The sequence below is a fragment of the Etheostoma spectabile genome, chromosome 23, assembly GCF_008692095.1.
Source record: "Etheostoma spectabile isolate EspeVRDwgs_2016 chromosome 23, UIUC_Espe_1.0, whole genome shotgun sequence".
NCBI lineage: Eukaryota > Metazoa > Chordata > Actinopteri > Perciformes > Percidae > Etheostoma > Etheostoma spectabile.
In genome coordinates this window covers 2,835,885-2,846,217 of record NC_045755.1, presented here as the reverse complement: position 1 = coordinate 2,846,217, position 10,333 = coordinate 2,835,885, and the positions used below count along the sequence as shown (strand labels likewise).

The following is a 10,333-nucleotide window of genomic DNA, read 5'->3' as shown; positions in this document are numbered from 1 at the left end:
TCCCATCCAGGGAATAAAACTAGCACCATCCACTGGCCAAATGCTGGTAAAACATGATGACGTAGATGTTACTGATCCCTAATTGGGACATTTTATTTATTTTCAGGTATATTTATCAGGGACAATGCACGCTTATAAAACATAAAAGTTAAATGTGCCACAATTAGCCTGGAGGCTATTTGACATCCGCTGTCCCTGGACTGGTGGTGAGAGGTAACCACTCTTCAAAAAGATAAAATAAAAACGTATTTACAAGTTGGGAAAAAAATTGTACAACTTACTTAAATTGTATTTACAAAGATGTAAGTCAAACCTACGTTTTAGTGCAGTATTGGGATGTGTATGCATGTAGCTGGTAGATTTGCTTCACTCTCATCAGCCCACAAAAACCAAACAATTTACAGTTTATGTACATACTAGCTATTGTTCAGAGCTTTCATTTATGTATTTCATTATGTATATCTGTTGTTTCCTCACATATGATGGCGTTTTCCCAGTTTGTGTTATATGTGTATATCTGTGTGTTTATGGGGGTGGGGGATTGTATCAACCACTGCCACATTTTACGTATGAAAAGTGCCATATGAAATATAACGTATGATTGTCTGATTGTAAACAATCATAGATTGTAATCTATAGAGTGGCTGGTAAAAAATACCCCCCCCCCCCCAAAAAAAAAAAACTGCTCTCATCTCTTTATAATCCAACATAAATCACATCCAAAGCAGTTCAGCCCTGGTGTAGTGTTGGTTCAGAACCACTAGGGGGGCGGGGGACACATTTATTTAAAAAAATAAAATAAAGAGTTACGACTGAAATCGTTTATTATAATTGACACAAACAACTAATTATCAGTCGAACAGCCCCAAATGAACATGTGAATTATTTCATTCACTTTTCTTCAGGTTTTTATTTACACATCAACCCCCCCACCCCCCCCCCCCCCTCCTTGTCAGGTCCTTGTCAATATACACTCCTAGATATTAAAAGAGGACACCTGCTTGATGTCATGACCATGGATGGATACAGGGATCTGGTCTCCAGCTGATCTGGGATCTACCAGCATTTCCAAAGTTTTGCTTGTGTTAATATGAAATGGGTGTGAATCACACCAGTTGACAAACTTGTCCACAGCAACCTGGTGGACGCTTGTATTGCTTTCTCTAGTAAGCAAACTGAGAAGGACAGTGTCATCTGAAAAATTTCTTTATGTTGGTTTGGCTCAGAGCTAATGCAGTCATTTGTGTACAATGTAAACAAGAGGGGAGAACTGACACACCCTTGGGGGGGCGCCAGTGCAACACACTGTTATATCAGACAGGACGGTGTTAAACTTCACCTGCTGGGGCCTGTTTGACAAGGAGTGATACCACCTAATTAAAAAAGGATTTATATTTAACAGAACTAGTTTCCTAAGCATGATATCTGGTTGGATTGAGTTAAAGGCAGAACTGAAATCAACAAAAAACAATCTGGCATATGCAACAGGACTTTCAAGGTGCTTCAGAGTAAGGTGCATTATCGTGGATAGGACATCGCTTGTACTACAATTTTTTGTGTACGCAAATTGGTATCTAACAATTGATCCACATCAGTATGGAGTTTCTCTATCATAAGCCTTTCCATTGATTTCAAAACATTAGCGGTAACAGCCACCTGCCGATAATCATTATTCTCCTTGGGACAGACCTTTTTGGGTACTGGAATAATAGATTTTTTCCACAGATTTGGTATTGTGAACATATCTATAGAAAGCTGTAATAGTTTATGCCAGGCTGGTGACAGTTCTTCTGCAAAAGTTTAGTCATGGGGGGGGGGGGGGGGGGGGGGGGGGGGTATTTGGACAAGAACCTTGTGTTCTTTGTAATCGCCCAGCCCCAGTTATAATCTTTACTAAGTCACCTGAAGTTAATAATAATAATGATAATAATAATGTTATTGAGGCATGAATCCAGATTCCGATGTTGCTTTGTAACCATTCTTTCCAGTCTTTATGCTCTGAGGGCTTTGTTTGGTATCCAGGCTCAGAGAGTTTAAAGGCTTTAGAGGGAAAACAAATCCCCAGAAACATTTGGAACAACAGCATAACACTGCCTAAGTTAAACAAGACAAAACCAAGATCATCTTTTAAAACATTTATAAACCATTTATTAATCAAAAAGACAAAAAGGTAGCTGGAGAAGAGACAACTGACGGACTAGACATTCAAATTCTGACAAACACGGCGGTTTCTGTAAAGTGCCGAACGAGGAAAAGCCTCACTGATAATATATATATAGTTTGTACTCACACAGACAACACACACACACACACACACACCTAAGTAGATGCTCTAGAAGGGGTTTTAGAGTGTTAAAAAGATCAGTAGTTCATCTGCGACCTGGACGTTCTGAGTAAATAAATCTAAGTCGTGGGTGCTCGGACACACTGTGCAATTTTCATCAGTAAAAAAACCGTTTAACCCCCCCCCCCCCCCCGGTCGTCTAATACATTCTAATGCCGCTCAGAAACAAAATTTCTGATGAAGGCACACGAAAGGAAGGTCCGTTCCTGGTGACGCCTTGTCAGGCGCCATGGACACAAACCCCCCCCACCTAGATATCATTGACACAAACATCAGACACAAGAACAATGTCCCACTATCCACCAGTGGAACGTATATCTCACTGGAGCGAAGAAAAAAAAAAAAAAAGAAGAGAAAAATCACCAGAGACCATGATTTGTGTTCCAGTTGTGTCATTCCACTCCAGAAATGTCCTACCTTTGGTAACCTGTTTGAGAGAACAGGACCCATGGAGAAACAGACACACACACAGACACACACATATATGTAACAGGCTTGTTATACACACACACACACACACACACACACGTTTCCTTCAAATGTTCACCTAAGTGCCTTTAACTAAAATCATGGCTGTATTATTTGATCTTCTGTTAGGCTAAAATAAAGCTTTGAGGTTAGCATTAGCTTTTGAACATGGTTTTTCTATTTATAAAAAACAACAACAAAAAACCATTATGTTCTTTAAAAATCCCAACTCGTTTGTACAACGGCTGTACATGTAACAGAAGTGGAAATGTAAACACTGTGCAAGTTTTAGTGTTAACCAGGTTAGCTTAGCGCTCAAAACAGACAAGACATACAAAGCATGACACCTTTGACCATTTGGATTAAAAAAGATAATTAAAATAAAAGGCTATTAAATAACATAGAAAAAAACCCAACAGAAATACAATGAGAAGCTCTTTGACGACGGTTAGTGACAGGAAGAGTCTGAGTTCCAACAAGTGCTGCTTGGGGAGAAGACCAGCCCGCTGGCGGAGGGGAAGTCCTCCCACCAACCGTCCCCCTTACGTCTTAGGCCTCCTCCTGCTGTTCATTTCAAAGTAAGCGTCCTCACTTTTGCCCTTGGTTTGGGGGATCTTTTTCCTGGCGCTGGCCTCAGTCTTCCCAGCTTTGACGTTGGGGCTGGTTTTCTGCGGGGCCAGGGCGAGTCCTGGAGTCGCTTCAGGTTTCAGAGTGGCCTTCTTGTTGATGGGGTTGTTGGTGGTGACGGCGGCTTGCTTTCGCCCCACCCTTTGTGCTGTGGCTGGTGTTTTCTGATTTGCTTTGCCAATGGGGGAAGGGCCTATGTTGCCCCCGGGGACCCGCCCGGGGGCAACAGCTATGCCGCGTGGAGGGGCAGCAGCCACCTTGGTCGGGGCCGGGCCCTTGGCTTTGGCTGTCACCTCTTTGCTCTTCGGCAGAGAGCAGGTAGGTTTTGGCAGTGCGGGGGAGGCTGTCCGTGAGCTGGGGGTAGAGGTGGGGGTCCGGGTTTGGGGAGTTGGGTTTGCTGCAGTCCTTGCGGCAATCCGCACCCGTCTGGCAGCCTCTAGACGGAGGCGTGAGGCCGGGGAGCCGGGACGGCGCTGTGCGAGGCGAGCGCGTTGGCTGGCGCCGGATGGGGGCCGGCCGTCTTTAGAGGCGGGGGCTCGTGCTGGTGCAGTGACTGGGCGAGGCACAGATGGGCTGGAGGGTTTTGGGCACTTGGAAGACGGTTCGGGGCAGACGGGGCTCCTGGGCTGAGGGGCCGGGCCCTGTGGGGATGGTCGGAGCTTCAGTTTGGAGGCGGGGCGAGGCTCTGCGGGGGCTCGTGGCGGAGCTGAGGATGGAGTCAGAGCTCTGCGACACCCCAGGCCGGGAGACTGTTTGGAGGATCCTCCCACAGGCGTGGAGGGCAGAGACGAGTGACCTTTGGTGGTGGTGGGCAGGGGCAGCTGGGTGGGCTTCCTGGGGGAAGAAGGCGCCCCCTGCAGGTTCTTCCTCGGTGCTGTGCCAGCACCTTTCCGGTGCAGCGTGGGTGTGCAGGCCGGGGAGGCGGTGTAGGACCGACACGTCTGACCCGCAGCCGTCGCAGAGGAAGACGACGAGGTGGAGGAGGAAGATGAGGGAGACGGGGAGATGAGCTTGTTGACAGCGGCGAGGGGGTCCATGTCAGGAGGAGGGGGTGGAGCTGCGTTGCTATGGTGACCTCCCAGGCCAGGGGGGCCTTTCTGGAAGGCCAAGATCTTCTGCTCCAGCGTGGTGAACTGCAGCACTCGCAGAGGGTCGTATTTCATCAGGAAACCACGCAGCGTGTCCCAGCCGCCGCCGACACGCACCATCACATGTTTCCCATGAAGCATCTGTGGAGGGCAATGAATCAGTAGTTACATTGATTTTCTCCTCAGGGAAGATACATTTTTATTTGGTGTAGAAAAAAAAGAAAAGAAAAAAAAAGTAACAGTGACATATTCCTTCCTGCTGCAGATCTTTAAAGAGCTCGTCTGTCCCGAGACTTGGCACCACAGACAGCACAGTAATTATCAGGTGATTGCCGCTACTACTGGGTAACGAGCTGACAAGAGTCCAACCACAGCCTCAGTGATGAAGTGTAGAGTCCGGTGTGCTCTAAATCTCTGCCCACACACGCACGCATTTGTGTATTTTAAAAGTTTCTGAATGGAACAACCAAAAGGACAGACTGGATTGTCTATATTACTGAAGTGAGCCAACACAGGCATCTGCTATCACTGCAGAGTGTGTGTGAGTGTGTGTGTGTGTGTGTGTGTGTGTGTGTTCAGAGCACTCACTCGAATAAAGAGGGTCTTGTCTCCCAGCCTGTAGCGTCCCTCAGACAGGTACTCAATGGAGACTCTGTTTGCACAGTTGCAGGGTGGGTCGTCCATGCCGTGCTCCTACATGGGACAATAAGAGGATCATGAGGCGCCCATATTGGAGCTCTTATTGGCAGAAATATTGGACTCTTCAAACATTCAATATGATCAGAACCCGACATTTACAGTTGAAGGATTACTCGGTGTCACCTCAGATGGCTGAAAACAAAGCAGTATATTTAAAAAGACCTCTGGTTTTTGCTGCTGCATAAGTGAGCAATAATGCAATCACACCCAGCGAAGCAAGGCATGTCTTGTTAAAAGAAGTATTTAGAATCTCAAAATGAGACAAGACGAGGGGACGAAGACAGACACTGGCCTAAAATAACGGACAGCATTTGCTACAAGCTGCAGCTTAACAACTGCTTGTTTGAACATGGAAAGGAAAAGGGCATTTGGGAACAAATTTGCTTTCATCCCAACTGTCTTCCACTTCATTGAGTGTGGTTATTTTTAGTCCAGCGGTCTCCTCTGGGAATAAAACCCCCAACCCTGAGTGTCAGAGCCTCATTTTACCCGCCGGACTGGACATGGGAAATAAACCCAGCGAACAGTGCCGGTGTTCGCGGTGAATCACAACATCCATCAGACGTGCTTTAGCGTTGATGGAGGAGCCTCGTCGCTGGGAGAGAGACGGAGCATTTACACTGGGACGTGAACAGTCCGCTCATCTCTGTGTGTGCGTGTGACCGCGTGAGAGTGAGTCACAGGGCGCCGGCAGAGCGGCACGTGGTCAGCCGGGATGTGTCATACCCCGTGGGGCGCCGAAGAAGCCGCCTCAACTGGGTCGCACATGGACCACCTATGTGACGCTGACATGATCAGCTGTAGGCCAAATGGATTGTTTGAGCAGACAGCAGCTCCCTGTCTGCTTGGTTGTGAGCGGCCAGCAGTGAACGCCATCATCCTAGACCGGTGGTTCTCAAATGGGGGTCCGCAAACCCCTGGGGGTACCTTGGAGAACTGCAGGGGGTGTGTAAAGTTCCTTGTTCCATTAAAAAAAACAAATATCAGTCATGCAAAAGTCCTAAAATAATTATTCACTATAGTAATGAATGAATTTAGTGATTGGAAACATTTAAAGTTTAGCATTTAAGTGTTTTTTTCTTTAAAGATAGGCATTTTTTTTTCTACCAAAATTCTTTTGTGCGGTTTAGGGGGTACTTAGATGAAAAACATATTTCAAATGAGATACATTATTGGAAAAGATTTGACAACCACTGATCTAGACTGACGTTAAAGTAGTTGAGTAGAGTAGAGCAGTTAAGCAGTTGCACATTTTGTATACCCAACTTGTATATATTTTAAATATTTGTTCTTGTATTTTATCCTATTATTATTATTTCTTCATGTATGTATATTGTATCCTAGTATTTCATTTATAGTCTTTGCTGTGTGACTGATATTTCGCTTACCGTTACACTATAATTTCCCATTTTTTGGGGATCAGTATCTATCTATCTATCTATCTATCTATCTATCTATCTATCAGAGGGTAAAGGGATGCTAAAAACCCAGTTTACCCGTCCGGGAGACTACGATGTTCCATGAATTGTCGTGGAGACATGCAGACACTTTCCTGGAACAGCTTGCGTGACCGACACGTCCAGCGGTTTGCGGCGTGTATGTCTGAGCCCGTCTCCACCTCATCCACCTGCGAGGTTGTCAGCTGTGTGTCCCGACCCTACAGTGACATGTAACATGTAGCTCTTCTTTGTGAGCGTTGTCCAGCAGAGAGCAGCTTAACTACAGGATCCCTGAACTTGTGTGCCAGCTGATACGGAGTACTGATCTGATACCAGTACATTATAAAAGGTCTTTTTCCTCTCTTTAACTTTTTTTGAGCGGCAAAGGAAAATGGATTTCTGATTTGGTCAACTAGCGGAGAGCTAATTTATCCTGGTGAAACTTTTTTTCAAGGCTTATTTCCATGGTATCACATCGGTGCATAGTCTCCCATACTCGCCTATACAGACAGCAGCCTTTTAGGCAGCATCAGAGATTTTCCCCATACTGGTATCGGAACAACGCTACTTAAAACACAACTTGCTAGTGCAAATAACTAGCGGTTTATAGATTGTATGACCTATTTTTCAACATGCCAAAAAACAGTTTAATAACTTTTGTTTATTTTGTTTTTTAATATTGCTTTTAACTGTTTAACTGATTCATTGTAAGAATTCAAATCAGTCAATATTCTTATTAACATTTCAGTCAAACAGTTACTTTAACATTCCTAAAGTTAAAAAAGGAGATCGTTGTGCCACACGTCCTGCCTCCTGGTGGAGGGGTTCATATGTCCCGTCGTCCGGGAGTCAGAACTCACCCCCGGCTGGTAGAGGCCGCCGTGCTGGCAGCACACGCTGAAGGTTTTGACGGCTGGCCGTGGCTCCTCCGTCATCAACAGAGTCTCCTCCAACTCTATCTCCTTCTCCAGCTTCACCAGCACAGGAGGCTCCACACCATACCTGAGGAACGCACAGCACACTTTACATCTGCACTTTTGGCCCTGGAACGTTTCACCAATCTTGAACCATCTGAAGTTCCCTCTTCTTGGTTTGTGTTCAAAGACTTACTTGGAGACAATGCGACCGATCTCCAGCAGACAGAGACACACTTGCCGAGGCTCCTTGTGCAGCACTGAGGGAGAAAACACAACAATTCACAGGTAAACAATGTCAGGAAGCAGCTTTCTTTAGAGAGAACACAACAGGATGACAAACAGGAGGGATGAGGGGCAACAAAATTCACGTGTTACTTTCCAAAACGTGACACTATGAGCACATACGATAAAGTTAGTTATTCCCAGAGGGGTTGTTGGCTGATTCATGCAGAAGAGAACAGAGCGTTGGGTGTGGAGGGCACAGCTTTAATGTCACACACGGACATTCATTAAACAAGAATATATATTGGGTAAGAGAATCACAGCAGGCGCATGGCTTTGGTTCTAAATCGCTCCAATCCCTTTTATCGGAGAGCCATTACTTGTAATGAAGTGATCCCCCATACCGAGTGCTCAGGGCAATTGCTCTCCGCAACAGATCCTATTAAACCATTAAGAAGCAAGGCTTAAAACAACAGAGCTCTGCAAAGTTATTAGGAGCTTACAGCCGCAGTCTTGACTGTTTTACACTGTTAAACATCCTCTATAAGGCCCAACATTAGCACAACAATGTGGCGTTAACGATGTTCCCTTTAGCTGGTGTTCTTATTTAAAAGATCCAGGAACAACCTGCAGAGAGATCTACATCCTAGTAAATATACGAGGACAAAAGACGCACCAGCTCAAGAAGCAATATTACATTTCATTCATTTACTATTTTATTCATATAGTAGGCTACTTTTGTGAACCCGAGACTTTTTGTGAACTCATTTCAATCAGCAAAACAATTAAGTGTAGGTATGTTTTCACAAGCAAGTTGTGAAATATGTCCAATTTAGGGCCAAATTGTCTCTTTAAAACGTTTCTCGGGAACAATTTGGGGCGCCCTATACAAAAATCTGAGTTTGGTCTGAACATTTTGATATGAAACACATGGGGATTGGTTATATGCAAATACACCTAAAAGGAGAATTCAAGAAGATGTGTAAAAATGCTAGACCTTAGAGGGTTAAAAGAACTCCTTAAGGATTTGTATGGTCTTCTTGCTCAGCACTCTGGTGTATTTGTTTTCTTACTTGGCTGAACTTCCTTTTGGCCCGCTCGCTAAAGAAATAAAAGCTTAAGAGAAAAAAATATGGGGAGTTTTTTTCGTTCCAGTAGGTAAATTGTGGCCAAGCACATGCAGGAAAACTCATCCTGATACCATTTCCCAAAGTTTCCAAGTTTAAAAAGTATAACTTGGCTGGTGGGAGGAAGTTATTTGAACATTTGCCCTTTGATCCCCGGGAATAAAAGACTTAACAGACGATTAAGGGGACCGTCTCTGTTGAAAAATGTTTGCTTACTTGGACAAACAAATCTTGGACTTTGACATTTTCATCTGGTTATTCAAGAGGTAAGGTTGTGACATACTACCTCAATCTTTGCCAGAACAGCAGAAGGTAGCACTTTATTAAGTTACTGTGGGTTCTTCCAACAACCCAGATTCATATTTAGAATGTAGGTATATACATAACCAGGAAAGGGTTGCCAGGTGGTATTGGCCTAAAACAATGTTTCCAAAAAACTCAAAAAGGTCACATTTACTCAGACACAGGTTCACATTTTAGATTGATTGTAACAGAGCTAAGGCTGCTGTACATGAATGAAAGCAAGGCAGAAAGCAACAAAAAAAGAAAGAAAAGAAATAGCAGGCTAATTTGGCTTTTTTTACTGTAAATATAGATTCCATCCGGCCATTATCTGTAACCACTTATCACTTGCAGGGTCGCTGGAGCAGATTCTGGCGCAAGTGCAAATATAGATTTATAAATCTATTCACTTCTTTCATCACAAAAGAATTAGTGTGCATCTACAGTAGGGACACACTGAATCTAGATTTTTGGGGTTCGGCCAAAAACCAAATCCACAGGTTAAGAATCTGCCGTATCCTACTCCTATCCTTAGGCCATCACACAGTACACACATTAACGAAGTAGACGACGTCCAAAGTCTGAAGCTGCTACATTTTGGCTACTCTCTGTAGATTCCTTCATGCACAACTCGTATTCTTTTGGATGTTTCACACCAAATGTTTTAACAGCGGCGATGCTGTGTATTGTTTAGGGTCCTCGCCACCACGAGACAAATCAGCATTGCAAATTGAACATGTAGCTCGACTTGAATCGCCTTCTTTTGACTGAAAGTACTGCCAAACAATTCTGCTCACGGGTTCCATTTTCACTGTCTCACAACCTACTGCAATGAACGCTCCACCTATGCACACACCTTCCTGTAATCAACGGCGGCGTCATTACGGCGACCAGCGTAGTGTGCATAGTGCAAGCGTAGGGTTCGGTGGGAAACAATTTTAAGGTTTGGCAGAGACCAAACCCCGTCAAAAAAGCCCAATATTCGGCCCAATCCAAAGCCAAATCCTGGATTTCGGTGCATCCCTGATCTACAATGATAAAACAAATACAGACAGAAAGGATGCATTTGCGCCAGAATAGATGGAAGCAGTGTATGGTTTCTGTGATGTCAGCTGCCGCT

General features: G+C 44.6%; 2 protein-coding genes across 3 annotated transcripts in view; one reads left to right on the top strand and one right to left on the bottom strand.

The window, feature by feature from the left end:
- tm7sf3 (transmembrane 7 superfamily member 3) overlaps positions 1-10,333 on the top strand; it is a 33,587-nt gene that overhangs the window by 19,960 nt on the left and 3,294 nt on the right. The window lies entirely within an intron of this gene.
- The window catches only part of gas2l3 (growth arrest-specific 2 like 3), a gene marked incomplete at its 3' end in the record, with an annotated part of 30,072 nt that continues 22,587 nt past the window's right edge, over positions 2,849-10,333 (bottom strand). For both annotated transcript variants that reach the window (XM_032505741.1, XM_032505742.1), the window contains 4 exon segments: positions 2,849-4,668; positions 5,116-5,220; positions 7,526-7,667; positions 7,776-7,839. In XM_032505741.1, coding sequence (XP_032361632.1) covers positions 3,355-4,668; positions 5,116-5,220; positions 7,526-7,667; positions 7,776-7,839 — 1,625 coding nt within the window.